The sequence below is a fragment of the Mesoplodon densirostris genome, chromosome 1 (assembly GCF_025265405.1).
Source record: "Mesoplodon densirostris isolate mMesDen1 chromosome 1, mMesDen1 primary haplotype, whole genome shotgun sequence".
NCBI lineage: Eukaryota > Metazoa > Chordata > Mammalia > Artiodactyla > Ziphiidae > Mesoplodon > Mesoplodon densirostris.
Window position 1 is genome coordinate 46,312,508 of NC_082661.1, and position 21,475 is coordinate 46,333,982.

Consider the following 21,475-nt stretch of genomic DNA (forward strand, 5'->3'; position numbering starts at 1 on the left):
ATTTACAGATTTGTATTAGAAATTGATTTCTTTATTTCGTTGTGTATAACTTAGGTACGTTTTCTTATAGGTTGTAAAGAGATGCATTAGTTTAAAAAATCGCTCACGTTTTCTGTTTTATTTATGCATGAACCTAAGTCACATTGACCCAATAATTGGTGTATGTATAATTATTGCAGTTAAGCATAAAAAAGGTATACAGTTTTACATAGATCTTCTAAAAGATTTAATTTGTATGTTTTTACTATATCCCTTTTGTATGTCTACAGATACAACAGACACGCAAGAGAATGGACTCAGAAATATGCAATGTAAAATCAAAAAAATTTTCATATATACCAGAGTACTGTAAAATCTAGGTTTTTTCAACATTAGCAGTAAATCGAGCACCGTTTACTGTTTCATTGTACCATGAAATCCTTTGATTTTTACCCATTTTAAATGTATTTCTGAAGCAAGACAAAACAAACTTCCAAAAATATTCTTGAGACTGTGATGAGAGCATTTATCATTTTGTATGCATTGAGAAAGACATTTATTATGGTTTTTAAGATACTTGGACATCTGCATCTTCAGCTTACAAGATCTACAGTGCATCTGAAAAGCAACCAAATTATTTTTTGCTGAAACTAGATGTTTTTACATGAAAAATACTGTATGTGTTGTCTAAGATGTCGTCAGTTATATAAATCTGTATTCAGATTTCATTCTTTGTTAGCTCACTTTATAATTTGTATTTTTTTACTGTATAGACTAAATATATTCTATTTACATGTATGTCAACTCGTTACTTTTTTCCTGTGAACAGTATTGAAAAAACCCAACAGCTGATAATGAAATGAATTAACTGTCCGTCTCCCTTGTCTTAGGGTATTCTGTAGATTGATTGCAGATTCCTTAAACCTGAAATGATCTTTACACTGTAATTCTCAGTATACTGATTATGGAGAAACACTTGTTTTGATTTTGTTATACTTGACTTAACTTTATTACAATGTGAATTAATTGCACTGCTAAGTAGGAAGACGTGTAACTTTTATTTGTTGCTATTCACATCTGAATTTTTTTCTGTATAGGCAATATTATATTGACACCTTTTACAGATCTTAATGTAGCTTTTTCCATTTAAATAAAATGCTTTTTCTACTATTTGTCTTGATTACTTAAAAAGATAAAAAATTACTTTATAAGTAAGGATCAATACTCTCTATAAAATTTTGCATGGAAATTAATTCCAAATTGTAAGGATGAAGTCTGTTGTATTTGGCACTAATCACCATTAATTATATAAATTTTATTGCTTTAGGTTTGTATTGATATCTGTTTACTAAATTGTCAATCTAGAGGATGATATACACTGGTCCGTTGTTATTGAAAATAATTTAAGATATGTTGGCATTTGTCTTGGATCACATCTAAAATGAATTATTTTCTAAGGTACTGAGATGAATGTAAGACAGTGTCACCTACATTGAAGAAAAGTCTTTATAGACCTGAAGAATAATTAGGTTAATTCATTCAAATGCCCCTCTAGATATAACTGACGTTGTATTTCTTAACATTTTAAAATCTAGAATTTCTAAAATAGAATTTTAATGCCATCACAGTTTGAAAGAGGACATCCATTTTTTACTGTAGAAGTTATACAGAAAATTCTAAAATGACACTTTCCCTCTGTCTTATAAATTGTCAGTTAAAATTATTTAAATGAGCAGGTTATCTTTGCAGATTTTAAAGAAAGCTAGAAAGTTCTAAAGTTTTAACTTGGAAGAAAAATGTCTCTAATTATTAGCATGCTTACCAAACTTGAGTGTCATTTTTAAGAAGAGTTGTAGCTCTTCTGATTATTTTAGTAGCTGTATAAGTGTACAAAAATCTGTGATGGGTGTAGTCATTAGCAAAGAATGTAAATCACTTAAGTATTTTTACCATGGTTCATTATTATAAAGCACAAAATAACCCATTGTTAAAAAATGTGTTTTTATAAATGAATGTAAAATAATTAAATGAATTGTGAAATGGATGTTTAAGAAAATATAGGTTTAAAAAGTAACTATATTAAGTGATGTCTTGAAACAGCCATATCATGAAGAATACTACTATGTTATTATAAGCTACATTGGCCCAGAATTTGAACACTCAACATCATTAGATTTAAGTATTTAGTATATTTTGATAATAAAGGGTTTTGTTTCTTGAATATCTTTCACTTTTTAAAAAACTTTTGTGTGGCATTTATTTTTGGAAATGTCTTTTTTTTTTCTGTATTAAAGTTTTGAAACTTGCCTAACACTCTAACTCTGTTTGCCTTTGCTTACATCTGAATTGTACAATTGTACAACCACTCTCTTGAGGAGTGAGCACAAGTTCTCATAATTAATTAAAAAATCTTAGAAGTTCAGCAGTGGCATAATGATCAGCCAGATCAGTATTTTGGGTTTGTTGTTTTGTTTAATTCTAACAAAGGGTATATCAGTTGCCTAACTGTAAATCCGAAGCCAAGGACCTTCCTCCATAGATCAACCATTAATTTAAGGACCTCCTGGGAGTAAGGAAAATGGATAGTCTTTTGGAGTTTTACGATCCTACCTCTTGAAGTCTTGGATTCTGAACACTCGTAACTGCCACATACAATAAATCCATGATACAGGCTGTAAGGGGTAACCTCACGCTCATCCCCCCAACTATCTCTAATTCCCGAACAAGCTTTACACGTGCATGTGTAAATCATATACAATTATTCATTTTTGCTTTACGTTATACCCCCACCCCTCCATGAACTCTGTTAGGGAAAATTTTAAATTTACTTTGTCAATTAAGCAATTTCAAAGGATCAAAAGGTATTAGGTGAGAAACACAAACACAGAGCACCAGGGCAACCCTAAGAGTTAATATTCAGAAGGGTAACCTTTGGGACTTCCCTGGTGGCACAGTGGTTAAGAGTCCGCCTGACAATGCAGGGGACACGGGTTCAAGCCCTGGTCCGGGAAGATCCCACATGCCGTGGAGCAACTGAGCCCGTGCACCACAACTACTGAGCTCACGTGCTACAACTACTGAAGCCCACGCGCCTAGAGCCCGTGCTTCGCAACAAGAGAAGCCACCGCAATGAGAAGCCCGCGCACCGCAATGAAGAGTAGCCCCTGCTTGCCGCAACTAGGGAAAGTCCGTGCACAGCAACAAAGACCCAATGCAGCCCAAAATAAATAAGGGTAACTTTTTTTTAAACTTAATAAAAACAATACCACATGTAGTTTTTCATTTCTCATTATTTTATCACAATGATATGTTTATCTTCTTTGTACATGATTCTAGTCATTGATGTTTCACAGAATCCTCTCTCACAGTTCTGTATTTTTAAGGTGGAAAGATTGGGGAAATGAATTTTCCTCTTGGGTTAAGAGAGATTCTTGGTGAAGCTATTTATATCCTATTTGTTGGTAGTCAGTTTGACCTGGATTCAGAGTCCAGTCCAATGTTTTAAAATTTGAGTTCTGTAGTAGAATCATTGGTCCTGTTACTCATTTTTATTAGGACTAGCCATGGAAAATGTGATTAATACTCTAGCCACGGCCATATAGCTTCAGTGTATTCAAATTGTTGACTTTGGTCTGTTAAGATACAGCACTTATCTTTTTTTTTGTTTTTTGCGGTATGTGGGCCTCTCACTGTTGTGGCCTCTCCCGTTGCGGAGCACAGGCTCCGGACGCGCAGGCTCAGCGGCCATGGCTTACGGGCCTAGCTGCTCCGTGGCATGTGGGATCTTCCCGGACCGGGGCACGAACCCGTGTCCCCTGCATCGGCAGGCGGACTCTCAACCACTGCGCCACCAGGGAAGCCCCACAGCACTTATCTTTTTAGTTGACTTTGGTCTGTTAAGATACAGCACTTATCTTTTTAGTTTGTTTAAATCTTTTGTGGTTATTACTATAATAAAATAACAAGCATGAATTTTAAAAGTTTACTTCTAGCACTCTATCAATGTAAACTATGCCGAAAATTTTCTTTAAAGCAGAAGTTTAATTGCAGTTTAATAGCCCTAAAATGTAATGCAGATTATTCGTGAAAGTTCTAATTTTTTACGGTGCTTCTCTTTGTTCTAACAGTTGTGTTGTACAAACAGGGCAGCGGGTAGAGATTCATCTAATTTCACTTGTAAAAATTCATCTGTGTAGATAACTAGTCATTTCTGAAAAAAAATTTTTTTTTGTACTGACATCTGCCAACTCCTAAACTGTATATTGATACACTTTGACCAGGAGTTTTTTCAGTAGTAGTGATAACTGAAAATTTGTGGACAGCTGATGTTTTGGGTAATAGAAATAATTTGTAACACAATAGTGTATTGGTGATAACCTAATAGTGTTTTATCACTTATTTGTATCATGTTACATTTAAATTTCTGCTCTCACTATCCTGTAATATATGTAAGAATGTGGTTTTAAATTGTAAATGAACTGAACTAATAGGAGGAGGGAATATTCACCTAAAAGTTCTAGTACTTGGAGGCATTTTTGTATTATAAGATACATTTTTTTAAAAAACTTAGCGCTCTCTTAGGTTCTATTGTTGTAGAGGGAGGAATGTGCCTTTCTTACCCCAGGAGGAAGTTGCTTTTATTATGATGGCACATGTACAAGTTCTGAGCTATGCTTCCTCATATCATTTGCTTGCTTTTGTTAAAATCTTTTTAGTGCAAAAGATCACTGTGAGTTGCATGTAAGATTTTATTGTAAACTTAATATACATATTGTGGGGAATAGTTGTGACACCACTTGTGTAAGCACTCCTGATACACCCGTTTAGGTGGTCCAGTGACCACGCACACGTTCAGTGTGTCAATAGAAGAATTCACCAGACTAAGCATATGTTCATACTCACAGCTAAGATTTATTATAGCGACACAGCAAAAATATACAGCTCCCTCAGTAAGGGGAAAAGACAGATCATGAAGGAAACCATGAAGCTCTCTCTGAAGGGGCCACACAGAGCTCACTCTCCCTCCATCAGTGAAATGCAGGAACACAGGCACAGTGTTTCTGCCCAGGGAAGCCTGTTTGAAATGCAAAGTTCAGGGGTTTTAATAGGGGCTAAACCATGTAGGCACTCTTTGCCCACCAAAACTCCAGGCTCCCAGAAGGTAAGCAGGTGTTCACTGAAATCGCATTGTTTATTTAAAAAGTCTAGTCAGGCTAGCATAGCAGATAGAACCTTATATCACATAGGGAAAGTTTTAAAAGCCATATTCCTTGATGCCAGCTGAAGGCCAACCTGGTAAGCCCTTCTAAAAATCAGGCCCGCACTATTCGTTGAAAAGACTGTTCTTTCCCCTTGAAAAGGTCTCTGTACCCGTCGAAAATCAACTGACCCTAGAGGTTTTTTATGGACTCTGAATTCTGTTCTAATGACCTGTATGCCTCATGCTAACACCAGACTACATTGATGACTGTAGCTGCATAGTAACTTTTGAAATCAAGAAGTGTGGATTTTCCAACTTTGTTCTTTTACAATATTGTTCTGACTATTCACATCCCTCGTGATTCAAAATGCATTTTAGGATCAGCTTTTCCATTTCTTCTGCTGAGATTTTCATTGGGATTTTATTGGATCTCTAGGGCAGTTTTGGTAAAGTTGGCATTTTTGTCCTGGTTATCTATGGCTGAATGACAAACCACCCTCAAGTGATATAAAAGAACAGTTCTTGCTCATAAATTCTGTTGGGTTAGGAATTGGAATGGGGCGCAGTAGGGAGGGCTTGTCTATTCCATGTACTTAGGGCCTCAGCTCAGGTGATTCAAATGGCTGGAGGCAGAAATCATTGGGAGGCTTCTGAGATGTTGGCACCTGGATGAGCACTGTCTACTAGAGCACTTATTAAAAGCCTTTCTAGGACTTCCCTGGTGGCGCAGTGGTTAAGAGTCTGCCTGCCAATGCTGGGGACACGGGTTCGATCCCTGGTCCGGGAAGATCCCGCATGCCACGGAGCAACTAAGCCCCTGCGCCACTACTGAGCTTGTGCTCTAGAGCCACAACTACTGAGCCTACGTGCCACAACTACTGAAGCCCGTATGCCTAGAGCCCGTACTCTGCAACAAGAGAAGCCACCGCAATGAGAAGCCTGTGCACCGCAATGAAGAGTAGCCCCTGCTCGCTGCAACTAGAGAAAGCCCGTGCACAGTAACGAAGACCCAACGCAGCCAATAAATAAATAAAGAAAGAAAGAAAAAGAAATTTATATGAATAAATAAAAGCCTTTCTGTGTGGCTTGAACTTCTCACAACATAGCAGCTCAGTGCCAACAGGCAGCATCTGGAGAGCAGGTCTACCAAGAGAAGGAGGAGAAAGTCCTATGACCTTTTATGATCTAGCTTTTCATGTCACATAGTGTCACTTCTTGTGTGAAGCAGTAAGAAACCCTCTCAAATTCACGAGAAGGGAACATAGACTCCCACTTCTCCATGAGAAGGAATTTGGGGTCACCATCACATCTTACTGAATCTTCCAGGAATATATAGATCACTCAGTGTACTTAGGCTGTCTTTAATTTCTGATTGTTTTGTAGTTTGCTGTGCAGAGGTCTTGTACATTTTTCATTGGAGTTATCCCTTGGTACCTTATTTTTTAAACCTTGCTTTCAGACCCAGAATGTGGTAAATTTTGATAAATGGTCCATTTGCGTTTGAATATAATATGAATCTGTTATTAGGTGCAGAGTTTATATATGTGCCAATTCAATCAAGTTTGTTAATTGTGCTCACAGTATTTGATTTTTCTCACAGCCATTATGGGTGATGTGTGCAAGTTTCCCGTTTATGATTGTGAAATTGTCTATTTATTAGTTTATATTTGCTGTAAAGATTTTGAAGTCATTATTGGATACACACACACACACGCATGCACAATACGCTCATGAAATTGTGATGTTTTACTGGCAGAATGATCCCTTTCTCATTAAGAAATGTCTGTGTTTATCTCTAATAATGCTTTTGGCTTAAAGTCTAATATTAATATAGCTTTCTTTTTGGCTAGTATTTGCAGTGTATATCTGTCTCTGTTCTTTAACTTTGGGCCTTTCTGTGTCTTTTTAAAAATGTCTCCTGCACTCATTATAGTGAGTTTAATAAAACCATTATTTGGTTTTATTTGATTTGGTTTTTATCCAATATGACAATTTTAGTATTTTAATTGGAGTATTTAGTCCTTTGCATTTAATGGAATTACTGATGTTGGTTGGGTTTCTACCTACTACGTTCCTGATTTATTTATTTATTTACTTACTTACTTGGCCACGCTGCGTGGCTTGAGGTATCTTAGTTCCCTGACCAGGGATTGAACCCAGGCCACAACAGTGAAAGCGCCGAGTCCTAACCACTGGATTGCCAGGGAATTCCTGTGCTGATTTTTTTTTAAACCATGTTTTATTTTTTCCTCCTTTCTTGCCCTCTTTTGGATTAATCAATTTTTATAATAGTCCCATTTTTTCCCTCTAATAACTTGTTAGGGAACTTCCCTGGTGGCGCAGTGGTTAAGAATCTGCCTGCCAATGCAGAGGACAGGGGTTCGAGTCCTGGTCTGGGAAGATCCCACATGGCAGAGAGCAACTAAGCTCGTGAGCCTAGAGCCTGTGCTCGGAAACAAGGAGAAGCCACCGTAATGAGATGCCCGTGCACCGCAACGAAGAGTAGCCCCCCACCCACCACAACTGGAGAAAGCCCGTGCACAGCAACAAAGATCCAATGCAGCCAAAAATAAATAAATAAATTTATTTTAAAAAATAACTTGTTAGTTCCATATCCTTTTATTTTTTTTTTTTTATTTTATTTTTTTTTTTTTTTTGCTGTACGCGGGCCTCTCACTGCTGTGGCCTCTCCCGTTGCGGAGCACAGGCTCCGGACACACAGGCTCCGCGGCCATGGCTCGCGGGCCCAGCCGCTCCGCGGCATGTGGGATCTTCCGGGATAGGGGCACGAACCCGTGTCCCCTGCATCGGCAGGCAGACTCTCAACCACTGCGCCACCAGGGAAGCCCACCACATCCTTTTATTTTTTATGTGTGTGATTACCCTGAATTAAAAGATCCATCTGTCTTATTAAGTTTAATATAAATTATTACTTATGCCATTTTCCCAGTAATGTAAGAACCTTAAACTATTTGGGCCTTGTTACCCCTTTCCCACTTTTTGCATTATCATTATGAAGTTTGATTCTACATGTATGTTAAATTCCACAAGACATTAATATTCTTATTTTGTATGTTATTGCCAGTATACTGACCTCCATATGTACTTTTCCAGTGGTCTTCATTGCTTCTTGAATTTTCATGTTTCTATCTGAGATCATTTGCCTTCTGACTAAAGAACTTCATTTAGTATTTCTTTTAGTGCAGGTCTTCTGGTGACAAATACTTTTTTTTTCTTGAAATGTTTTTATTTTGCTATCATCTGTATAGGATATTTTCTCTGGGAATAGAAGTTAGCTTATTTTCTTTCAGCGCTTTAAAGGTATCATTCCATTGTCTTTGGATTCCACAATTCTGTTGAGAAATCACCTGGTTTTTTTATTGTTACAGCTTTAAAAAGTGTCTATTTTCTCTACTTTTATTTTTAAATTTTAATACTTTTACTATGATGTTACAAGGTATAATTTTCTTTGTTTTTATCCTGCTTGAGGTTCACAGAGCTTCTTGATCTGTAGGCTGATATATTTTCATGAGTTTTGGAAAATCTCAGCCCTTGTTTCGTCGAATATTGCCTCTGCCCCATTCTATTTTTCCCCTTTAGGACTCCAGTATAAAATGTATTAGACCTGTTTCCTAACCCATTTTCTGTGTTTTTCTTTTTCTTTTTTCCTCTGTGCTTCTGTTTGGAAATTTTATTTTCATCTTTTTCCAGTTCACTAATCCTGTCTTCTGCATGTGCAATCTGCTCTTAAACCCATCCCCTCAATTTCAGATACTGTAGTTCATTTCAGATTGTCTTTCTCAGTTCTAGAACTATCATTTGATTTTTTAAACATATTTTAGTTTTCTATTATGTTCCAAAATTGTTTATTTTGTCTACGTTTTTTTTCTATTTTTTGAAGTACTTCATCACGGTTATTTTAAAGCCTTTGTTAACTTCAAGGAACTGAATCACCTGTGTGTGTGCTTTTACACGTTTATTGAAAGCCAGACATTGTGTATAAAAACTGTAGAGTCTCTTGGGATTGTGTATAAAAACTGTAGAGTCTCTTGGGACTTCCCTGGTGGCTCAGTGGTTAAGAATCCGCCTGCCAATGCAGGGGACATGGGTTCAAGCCCTGGTCCGGGAAGATCCCACACGCCATGGAGCAAATAAGCCCGTGTGCCACAACTACTGAGCCCATGTGCCGCAACTACTGAAGCCTGCGCGCCTAGAGCCCGTGCTCTGCAACAAGAGAAGCCACCGCGATGAGAAGCCCGTGCACCGCCACAAAGAGTAGCTCCCGCTTGCCAGAGTTAGAGAAAGCCTGCGCGCAGCAACGAAGACCCAATGCAGCCAAAAAAAAAAAAAAAAAAAAAAGAAAAAAAAACAACAACAAAAAAAAACTGTAGTCTCTAGATGATGTTCTCTTCCACCAGAGAGGGCTTATCCTCTCCTCTGCTAGACAAATAGTGTGCAGAGATGATCACCTTAAGGCAATCAGGGTCTGTGCTTAGTTGAGGCTGGTTGCAGTTTCATCAGATTCAATCTATGTCTGGTTTACCCTTGTTCATAGTGCACAGCCCTCTAGGATTGTCTTTGTTTTCTCAGACCAGAGAGACTGCAGGAAATTCCACTCTGCTTTTAAATAGTATTTTTGATTCATAGTTTTAGCTTCTTTCTTCTTAGAGCTGCAGAATTTGGCAAACATCCTGAGGGGGCAATAACCATATGTTTGAAGTCTTTCAAATCCACCATTTTGTCACTTCTGATCTGTGCAACCACCACAAGTACTACTATTTTTTCTGTCATGAATAGCCGCTCTCTGTCAGAGATCAAGCCTGAATTCTCAGCCTTACACCCCATCCAAATCAAGTGCCCCAGGTAAAAGGGGGACTGTAGATCATTAGTGTCAGTTCTCCACTTCAGTCTTACTGTGTTCTTTGGGGACCCTGTCCTCTGGCAGGCCTTTGTCTTAACAATGCTACAAGACTGCAGAAAATTATACCATGTTTTCAAAAGTTTAGTTCTTTAGCTTCTTTACCAATATAGCTTAAGATTCTGGTACATATCTTGAGAAAACAAGTTGCATGTTGAGGTCCTTTAAGTTTCCAGTTTTGTCACTCTAGCACTGTGCAACCACAGAAGGCTCTGTTAGTTTATCTGCCCCAGCAGTGGTCTGCTGCCTGTGCTAAGCCCAAATTCTCAGCTCTAGCCTGTACTCCAGGAGAAGAATGAGTGCAAATACTCAGAGTTGATCTTTGATATATTTCATCCAGTTCTGATTTTCAGTAGGACCACCTATCTGGAAACAGGTATCCCTAACCTCTTCATTCTTTGAATGCAGTACTACTACAACCTCCTATCTTTTTCCCTACCCTCAGACTGCCCTCAAATTAATCATCCTCAGAAATGTCAAAGTATTCCATCTAACTGAAATTTGATCTTGTGGGTTATCATTTAAAAATATTTAGAATGGGGCTTCCCTGGTGGCGCAGTGGTTGAGAATCTGCCTGCTAATGCAGGGGACACGGGTTCGAGCCCTGGTCTGGGAGGATCCCACATGCTGCGAGCAACTAGGCCTGTGGGCCACAACTACTGAGCCTGCGCGTCTGGAGCCTGTGCTCCACAAAAAGAGAGGCCGCGATAGTGAGAGGCCCGCGCACCACGATGAAGAGTGGCCCCCGCTTGCCACAACTAGAGAAAGCCCTTGCACAGAAATGAAGACCCAACACAGCCATAAATAAATAAATAAATAGATAGATACATAGATAGATAGATAAGCAAGCCAAGCATTTGAAGCCCTTTTTCTAAAATATATATATATATATATATATATATATTTATATATTTATATATTTATATTTAGAATGTTTAGGAACTTCCCTTGAGGTCCAGTGGTTAAGACTCCGCGCTTCCACCGCAGGGGGGCACGGGTTTGATCCCTGTGGGGGAAATAAGATCCCGTGTGGCATGGCCAAAAAAAGAGGTTTAATATTTCCCCACAGCCTCAAGAGTGGTTTTGCAGAGGAGTCTGGGAAAGAAAATGGAGATGCTGGGAAAGAAAATGAAGTGGAAGTGAATCATACATTTCTACTTCAAACAGTGATGCTCATTTTTATTGGATTTATATATGCGTCCTATGGTTCACAGGTTCATTTCCTTGGTTTAAATCATCAACCAGAAGAATAAAGTACTAAGTCCTTAAGACTCTTGTGATCAGATATGGCTTGCATCTCCAGATTCATTTTCCACTCTCTGCCTCCCACCAAAATTCCTGCAGTTCCCATCGGCTCCCAACTTCTTCCACTTCCAGTATAGAGTGGTGCTTCTCAATCTCAGACTTTGGTCAAACTGTTCATGGTGCCTAAAATGCCCTCTTCAATCCTTTAACTATCTCTCCCAGTGCCGATATCTTCCCTTTTGTTTTCCCAAAGGTGGTGCTAAAGCTCAAGTTTGGGGTTTTTCTCTGGCCTGCAGATTCTGGCTGGCTTTCTGTGTGTGCTCACTAGCCATATGCCAAAACTGGCTTTCATTGTTGCCAAAAACTCAGCCTCTGTTCACCGGTGCCGAATAGAAACGCAGAGAGAGAGCTCTGGAGGAGTAGAAAAGAGTAGCTTTATTACTTTGCCAGGAAAAGGGGGACATAGCCGACTCCTGCCTTGAAAAACTATGTGCCCCAACCCAGGAGGATTTGATGAAGAGTTTTATAACAGTACTTCCCAAGAGTGGGTTTGCTGACAAGATTAGGGGGTGTGCAGGGTCTCAGGTGGTCTCCTAATCTTGAGGAGCTTCTCTGGTCCCTTTAATCTGGCCTCACGTGATCTCTTGGCTGCTCCTTCCTTGATTAGCAACTGTTCAAATCTGCCCTTTGGAACTCAGGGAAGGTCACGGAGGCTGGAGTCTTGCCTACAAGAAATGAGGGACAAAAAGAGGCCTCAGGGCCCAGGAGCCCCACAGGGACCCGCTCGGTTTCATCACTAGTGTTGTCAGAAATGCATGCAGGGAGCTGGACACGGAGTGGGGGGGCGTGTGGGGGGGGGCATGTGCATGTGCACGAGTTGTGCCAGGAACTGGGGGTGCTCGTGGACCAGTTGGGGGGGACCATGGGTGATGTGTCCCCAGCAGCTATGGTTTCTTGATGGAGTCCACAACATAGTGTGAGCCGTGTCCCATTAATGCCCTCCAAGAATTCTATCCCAGCCTCTTCCCACTCCCCAGTCCTGAAGTTCACGATTCAGTACTATGGACGCGCTGAGAGAGAAATGAGCTCCTTTCTGTGTTCCCCACAGTTGGGGAGGCCAGGTGGTCACTCACACACTCTCACTTTCCCTTGTTAGAGGTATCACAGGCTCAGAGGATCTCTTTTGGCCCTAAGCTGTGCTGTCTTGGGGGAGGGTTGATGCAGTAAAGTCAAACTATTTCTTTTACCTTCTCCGATGTGTCCAAACTTGTATTTTTTTTTTTTTTCTTCAACATTGTCCTGGAAGTTCGCTGCTGGAAACCTGGACTTCCACAATGGCTCTTTCATCCATAAGTGATTGTCTAAGACAGTGTTTTGCAGGAGTTCCTGGGCTGTGGCTATGAGGGGCTGGAGCCAGTTCATGGACCACTGCAGGGTCCACAGCCAGGACCAGGACCATGTTCTGTATGTCTATTACCCAACGCACAGGTGGGCAAGATTCCTCCCAGATCCCTTGGCAGAGATGCTCACAGCTCTCACAAAGGCACTTCTGTCCATGGATAGATGCCAAATTTTTGTTGGGGGCAGGGCACAAGCAAGGGTCAACTTATTCAGCCATAGTGCTGACATCACTCTACCCCCAGTGTGTATCTTTATAAGTGCCCTTACCATGCTGTATTATCAGTATCACTAACCATGAGATCCTTAGTGTTTATCATTTTTGACTCCCTGGGACCTAGCACAGCACAAGAGCTCAAATATTTATTGAATAAATAAATGAATGAACTGGGCCTCAGATGATACTTAGGATTTTAAGTGGCATATTTAAGTGGGGAAGGCATATATTCAAGTAAGAGAAACCAAAGATAATAAAGTAAAAATAAGTGAAAATGGCCTTGGTCTGTGTGCAATTAATCAGAGAAAAGATTAGGTGGAGAAGGCAGATTAATTAGATGTGAAACCTTGATTTGATGGCCTGTAAGAAATCAGTGTTTTTTTTTTTGAATTCTATTTTATATTTTTATACAGCAGGTTCTTATTAGTTATCTATTTTATACATATTAGTGTATGTATGTCAATCCCAATCTCCCAATTCATCACACCACCACCCCACCCCCCTGCCACTTTCCCCCCTTGGTGTCCATACGTTTGTTCTCTACATCTGTGTGTCTATTTCTGCCCTGCAAACCAGTTCATCTGTACCATTTTTCTAGGTTCCAGACCAGTGTAAGTTTTTAATCAACAAAATGATGTAATAAAAGCATGCATTTGGGGCTATTTATTTAGCAGAGTGTAGAATTGGAATTGGAATAATCTGTCATACTAGAATCCTCGGAATCATTCTTGGCTTCCACCTGTGAATGAAATCCTGCTGATTGTACTTAGAAATGCCTTTGGCATATGAGCCATGGCAGAATCTTATTTCAGAATCTCAACCTCTTTCTTGAATCATAGCAATAACCTCCTAATTTACCTCCTTCTTTACAGTCTCCTCACTTCCATCACTCTCAGTGCTCCAACCAAAGAGGTTTTTCTAAAAATGAGTTTAAGCTGCCTAAAAAGTTATTTGTCCATCTTTTGCAAACAAACTCCTCAGCATATTACACACAGCCCTTCACAACCTAATGCCACCCAACCTCTTTAGACTTGTCTCATACTACTCCTTTTCACACATATTTTGTCTTCTTAAGGACACCATGCCCTCATGCATATCTGTGACTTGCACATACTGTTTCCTTTTTCTGGAAAGCACCTCCACCCTTCCTCACTTGAAAAAAACCAGTTCAAATGTCACCTACTCTATGAAACCATTCCCTACTCTCCCAGCAGATTTAAAAAGATGGATCATGCCTTAGTCACCTTTGTATTTTTAGAACTTATTGCAGTATCTAGCATAGTACTGGCTTCTACTAGGAATGGAGGGTTTTTTTATATATATATTTAAAATGATAAATATTACCGTTGTATTTTGGAAAAAAATGTAAAACAATACAGGTCTATATAAAGTAAAAATTGAGTACCATCTACTCATTCCTGCAATACTAAGGTATAATCACCATTAAACCCAATTTTGTGTGTATTATTTTGCACACTTTTTATGCATGCACACACATGCATATGTTTGTGTATAGTTTTAAAAAATTCAAGCCTGAATGACTGAATGAGTGAGGAATTAAAGGAACTTCAGATGTTATTTTTAGAAACCCACAAATTAGTTAAATAAGTCAAGAAAGAGCCTTTTTTTAAAACTGTTTTTAAAAAAATATTTATTTATTTGGCTGCGCCGGGTCTTTGTTGCAGCATGTGGGATCTTTATTGCGGCATGTGGGATTTTTCAGTTGTGGCATTTGAACTCTTAAGTTGCGGCATGTGGGATGTAGTTCCCCGACCAGGGATGTGGGATGTAGTTCCCTGACCAGGGATCGAACCCAGGCCCCCTGCATCGGTAGTGTGGAGTCTTTCTTAACCACTGGACCATGAGGGAAGTCCCAAGAAGGAGTCTTTACAAGGATAGAAAAGAAACAATAAAATGTAAGGGAATATTAAAAACAAACAAACAAACTGGGAATTCCCTGGTGGTCCAGTGGTTAGAACTCCACGCTTACGCTGCAGGATTGCACAGGTTCGATCCCTGGTCAGGGAACTAAGATCCTGCAAGCCGAACAGTGCAGCCAGAAAAACAAAAACAAAACCAAAGAAACTATTGCAACCTCATGACTGAATTGCCTATATTACGCTTACATAGAGTCAAATATAATTTCAAAGCTGCAAACTGTGGATTCATAGGTGGAAATTTTTAACAAGATGCAACAAGGAAGATAATCCTTCCTATATATCTCTCTCTGAATACCAGTTTTCATACCTGTACAATACAAATAATTCCACTTTGTAGGATTTATGAAAGGATTAGAAGCAAAATATATTAACATGCTTGCCATGTAGTTGAGTGATAAATTATAATTATTACCATTTGTATTGATCCAGTGTTTTACAATGTGAGGGCAGACAATGTAGGTTATCTTGTTTATTAATAGCATTATTCCCTCAATATAATCATTCTGAATTTCTTCCACTCTTTAAGTTGGCTTTCAGGAATATCCAGCAATATGAATTTGGGTTTTATAATTTGCATAAAATTACAGTTATCCTTTTTACTTGTCCTTCCTCCTGCTGACTCATAGAATCAGCTTTAAAATAGAAAACCTATATTTATTTTGCATAATACTGCTATAGCAATGGCTAAAAATAACCCTGATACCCTCTTAATAATTAAGGTTGTATACCTTGTTCTAATTGAGAAGTAATTCATAAACTAAGTTAGATATCTGGGAACTATTAATATGCAATAGATCTTTCTTTAGAATTTTTCTCTCCCTTCCATCCTTTTGTATACTGTTGGTTTTTTGTTTTGTTTTGTTGTGTTTTTGTTTTGTTTTTTATGTTTTGGCTGCACTGTGCGGCATGTGTACTGTTTTAAAAGGCAAACTGCTGTGAGGTGATAATAGACCCTAAGTGAATGAAAATGGTTTGAAGGAAAAAATTATACATGTAGTTTTCTTCACATACTTTATTAAAATCTTGATTTACAGGAAAGCTAGGAGATATTCAGATTATAATTTTTTCCTTATATTGCTGCAAAGAATTGTTATACTTTTATAATTTGTGTGTGTTTATACTTTATTTCCCCAAAGTGTAAACTTGTTGAAACAGGAACGATGTCTTATCCTTTTTGTACCACTTCCAATGCCTATCACAGTGCTATTTAATTGCTGATGAGTACATTGTCTTTAGATGTGGTGTTTACAGTATAACCATATTTCTAGAAATATATTTTACTTATGAGTTCAGAATTACATCTATTCCTCATGCTAAACCTACTAGGTGTTTGTTCCTATTGTAGCTGGATTATTTGTCCATTATAATTACAAAAGCAAGACTGCTTTCTCTTAGGAATATTTTTTTCTTCAAGTGATAACTATGGATCTAACTCTTATTCACCAGGGAATTATCGTGGTCTCTGACTGCTGCTGCTGCTATCTATTGGTGCTACTTTCAGCTTTACTAGTGTGCAATATCAATAAACCATGATCATTGCTTTCATATATATTTTCCCAAATTTTACATTGCTCCCATCTACACACATAACTGTCCCTCCTATTGGCAAGTGACACTTCTAACAGGTAGCTGCTATTTTCTGTGGTGCCAAATTTGTATATAAATAATTTGTGCAAAAGTAATCTTTTTACATTTTTAAATCTCCCTCTCTCTCTTTCTCTCCCTCCCTCCATCCATCTGTCATGCTCAATATACTATGCTAATATTATAGGGGACAGAGAGAAGCATAAGACTTAGTCTTGTCCTCAAGTATAGCTTATCATCTATTGAGGAAAAAAATATGTACACATAAAAAAAGATTAACAACCAGAGGGCTATATGATATGTCACAAGTAAATAACATGAGTTCACATAGTCTAGAAGATCCAAGGAAGATATTTGGGGCTGGAATGATGTGATGTGTTGACTGAGTCTGAGGGATAGTCTGATATAATGGGAAAAGTGCAAGACAATAAATTGGAAGACCAGGTGTTCATTTCCACATTTTATTAACTATTGTAACATTGTGACATGGGCTTTCTGAACTTAATTTCCCTCATTTGTAAATTGGGAACCATGATCATGATAATACTTGCTCTGTCTACTTCCTCAATTCGTGAATCATATAATCAAATACAGTTATATAAAGATGTTCTGAAAACATTAAAGAACAATTCCAACCTAAGTGTGTGTTGTTTTAATTTTTCATCACCTACCATAGTGTTTATGCTCAAAACATCACTAATAATTAAGAAATGTTAAAAGTTCAATAGGAAGAGAGGAGCAATGCTGGTATATAATTCGTATGTTATTTAATCGGGAGAGGAAGTGACAAAATAAAAGACAGGGCTGTGATGCAAATATGACTTTTTTGTTTGGATACAATCCATACTACACCTATAATTATTTAGAAGCTAATAATAAGTGTTATGAATAATGTAAGGATAATGATAACCACTGTTGGGACTTCCCTGGCAGTCTAGTGGTTAAGACTCTGTGCTCCCAATGCAGGAGGCACAGGTTCCATCCCTGGTCAGGGAACTAGATCCCACACGCCACATGGCATGGCCAAAAAAAAAAAAAGATAGCTATTATTTATTGAGCTTTTACTCTGTGCCAGGGACTGCAGTAAGAACTTTTTATACACTCTCTAATTTAATCTTCATAATAATCCTAAGAATCAACTATCACTGTTCCCATTTCACAGAGGGGAAAACTCTGGGACAGAGAGATTGTCATTTAGCAAAGGTCACACAGGTAGTAACAAGCACAGGATTTGAACTTAGATCTGTCTAACTTTTTTTTTTTTTTTTTTTTTTTTGCGGTATGCGGGCCTCTCACTGTTGTGGCCTCCCCCGTTGCGGAGCACAGGCTCCGGACGCGCAGGCTCCGGACGCGCAGGCTCAGCGGCCATGGCTCACGGGCCCAGCCGCTCCGCGGCATATGGGATCCTCCCAGACCGGGGCACGAACCCGTATCCCCTGCATTGGCAGGCGGACTCTCAACCACTTGCGCCACCAGGGAGGCCCCTGTCTAACTTTTAAGTCTGTATGCTTATCCAGTAATTTCCATAACTTTGGCATATCACACAAAATGCAATGGTAAACTCAGAGCCAAATTGAAGTGCTTTGGTGTATTTATTAACAGACAAGAAGTGGATATTTAAATAATAAACTATTTCAAGCAAAGGTGAAGTGAGGAATGAAGCTTTAGAGGGAGGAGAAAGGCCAGTTCATGGAGGACTTGTATGCCATATATGAGAATTTAAACTTGATTCTGTGGGTAATCATGAGCCATTGAAGGTTTCAAGTACAGAAATGTGATCATGCCTGCCTGGCACAGAGTTGCTGCTCCATTCATACTTCATGAACAAATGAATGAATGGGATTTGCTTTTTAGAAGGACTGACCTGGTGACAGTGTGAAATATGGTTTGGAGGGAAGTAAGACTGAAAGTAGGCAAACTGGGGACTTCCCTGGCAGTCCAGTGGTTAAGAGTCCACGCTTCCACTGCAAGGGCCATGGGTTCAATCCCTGGTCCGGGAACTAAGATCCCACATGCTGCACAACGCAGCCAAAAAAAAAAAAAAAAAAAAAAAAAAAAGAAAGAAAGTAGGAAAACTACTGTAAGATTTTGGGAAAAGATAGCAGAGCCGTTGTGAACCAGTGGCATACAGGAGCTGACTGGTACTGGCTTAAAAAGCCAATTATATATATCTCTTCCCAACTTCAGGTTCAGTGACATTCAGTTGGTGTTTTGAAATCAGCCATGCGAGTATTTATTTACACCATAGATCTCAGCAAACACTACAAATTAGGGCTCTCTTTTCGGAGAGCTGATTTACCAACACACTACTGGCCTGATCAAAAGCTATAGCAGGGCCTCCCTGGTGGCGCAGTGGTTGAGAGTCCGCCTGCCGATGCAGGGGATACGGGTTCGTGCCCCGGTCTGGGAGGATCCCATATGCCGCGGAGCGGCTGGGCCCGTGAGCCATGGCCGCTGGGCCTGCGCATCCGGAGCCTGTGCTCCGCAACGGGAGAGGCCACAACAGTGAGAGGCCCACATACCGCAAAAAGAAAAAAAAAAAAAAAAAAAAAAAAAAAAAAAAAAGCTATAGCAATGTGATGGAAGAGTAGGAAATACTTACTAGAGGGGCTAATGAAATAGAATCAGCAATACTTATCATTAGTTGGTTGGTGGGTGAGGAGTGTGAATGAGGGAGATTATATAATAGTTTATCAAGTTATTGGCTTCCATGATTCCGACGGGATACTGGTGCCTCTTACCAAGAGAAGGAGTTCAAGATAGGGGAAAGATAGTGAATTCTGTTCAGGGAAAACTGAGGTATCTGTGAAACATGATGGTAAAGATGCCAGTGGCTATATATTGGGGCTGGCCAAAAAGTTCGTTCGGGTTTGCCGTAAGATTTTACGGCTACGGAAAACTTGAACGAAATTGTTGGCCAACCCAATAGATGTGAGAGTAAAAGGAGAGGTCCGGATTCAATATGAAATAGGGAACCATGAGGATGTAACTGATAGTTGAAGTCAGTTGGGACTGAAACACTGGGAGCAGATGAAATTTGAAAACAATATAAAGGGATAGAACCCTGGAAAAGTCTTCAAGTTTTATAAAGTAAATATACAGGAAGCCATATGCCTTTTTGTTCAAAGACAGTGTGAGTAAGTAGGCAGAATTATATTTTCTGTGTAAATGCTGAGTTTGGAATAGAATTATCACTGCAATGTATATGAGTTTTAAAGAATATTGGAATCTGATGAAAACAGAAATGTTATAGGTCAGATTTATAAGAACTTTATAGCAAGATTTATGAAAATGACACTTTAAAACAACAAAAAGCTTTTTAAATATCCAAAAGAAGTTTAACTTTATATCAAACATCTGAAAGAATAAAAACACTCTAGAAAAATATAAAGAAAAATTATTTCAGAAATTAGCTAAAATGTAATTATAAGGAATTCTAGCCTATACTTACCTCTATCTCCTTTTTTTGTGGTACGCGGGCCTCTCACTGTTGTGGCCTCTCCCGTTGCGGAGCATAGGCTTCAGATGCGCAGGCTCAGTGGCCATGGCTCACGGGCCTAGCGGCTCTGCGGCATGTGGGATCTTCCCAGACCGGGACACGAACCCGTGTCCCCTGCATCGGCAGGGGCGGACTCTCAACCACTGCGCCACCAGGGAAGCCCCTTACCTCTATCTTGACACTGTACTGCAACTCTTCCTTTCTTTGCCTCTGCCACTAGTTTTCACTGCAGGTGGGGAGAATGCTGTGTCTATTTTTGTTTGGGGCCTTGTACATAGTATGTACTCAGAAAAAGACAAACAATAAAACCCAGCCCTGTTTCTTCCATGACAGGGTGAGAGGTTTGAACAGATGACCTGGAAGGTCCCTTTCAATCTGGAGAATCTGTGAAAAGGAAGACCACTTCCTTTTAAGTGCTTACCACTTAAAAGAAGAAGTGGGCTTAATCTTTTATGGCACCGAAGGACCAATGTTTCAAAGCTACAGACTCTCAGCTCAATATTACACTGGTAAGAATTTTCTAACAAAGCTATCCAACAGAGGAAAGGCTGTTTCAGGAGGTGGCTATCTTTGAAATAAATGGAACGTGAGAGCTAGAAGGACCCTTCCATAGCTTTAGTTTAGGTCTTCCCAATCTTCTTCATGCCATTGTCCACATGGAAAATGGTTGTACAGCACATCTATCAATATCTCAAAGAAGGACTTCCCTGGTGGCACAGTGGTTAAGAATCCGCCTGCCAATTCAGGGGACACAGGTTCGAGCCCTGGTCCGGGAAGATCCCACATGCTGCGGAGCAACTAAGCCCGTGCGTCACAACTACTGAGCCTGCTCTCCAGAGGCCATGAACCACAAGCACTGAGCCCGCGTGCCACAACTACTGAAGCCCACGCGCTCTAGGGCCTGTGCTTCACAACAAGAGAAGGCACCGCAATGAGAAGCACGCGCACCGCAACGAAGAATAACCCCCTCTCACCACTAGAGAAAGCCCACATGCAGCAACGAAGACCCAACACAGCCAAAAGTAAGTAAATAAAATAAATAAATTTATAAAAAAAAGAAAAAATCTCAAGGCATACTTGTCACACGTTCTCAAGGGCTTTGGTTGGGAAAACGCTGACGTAGTCCAGCGTCCTCAGCTGCAGTGGGGGAATTAAATCCTAGAGAGGGGATGCGACATTTCCAGATTGATCGTTAATGCTGAGGCTACAACTCTAGTCTCCGGACAACTAACTAGCCAAAGTCTCCTCCCCACAAATTAAGCAGGGGTTGGATGTCAAGCTTGAAGACTGTGTCAGCGGTAGTCACAGTGGATGGGGTGATGGTCCGGATCGGTATTGCTTTAATGTGGTCCCATTACCACTGGCATTAGAACTTGTTAAACCTTGAGGAACCTGGGACCCACACAGACATACTGAATCTGGCTCTGCTGCAAGGCCTGGGAATATCTGCATTTTAAGGTTTGCAACCATGCCCCACCCCCTCCTCGGCAGTAAT

General features: G+C 39.6%; 1 protein-coding gene across 3 annotated transcripts in view; it reads left to right on the forward strand.

Moving 5' to 3' along the window:
* The window catches only part of UBE2D1 (ubiquitin conjugating enzyme E2 D1), a 32,643-nt gene extending 31,506 nt beyond the window's left edge, over nt 1-1,137 (forward strand). The window contains exon 7 of one of the 3 annotated variants that reach the window (XM_060102742.1): nt 270-1,135. In XM_060102742.1, the coding sequence (XP_059958725.1) occupies nt 270-315 (46 nt within the window). In that variant the 3' untranslated portion in view covers nt 316-1,135. Of the gene's footprint in view, nt 1-269 lie in introns of all 3 variants that reach the window. The other 2 variants (XM_060102753.1, XM_060102736.1) reach the window with 2 other exon arrangements.
* Nucleotides 1,138-21,475: the final 20,338 nt, after the last annotated feature.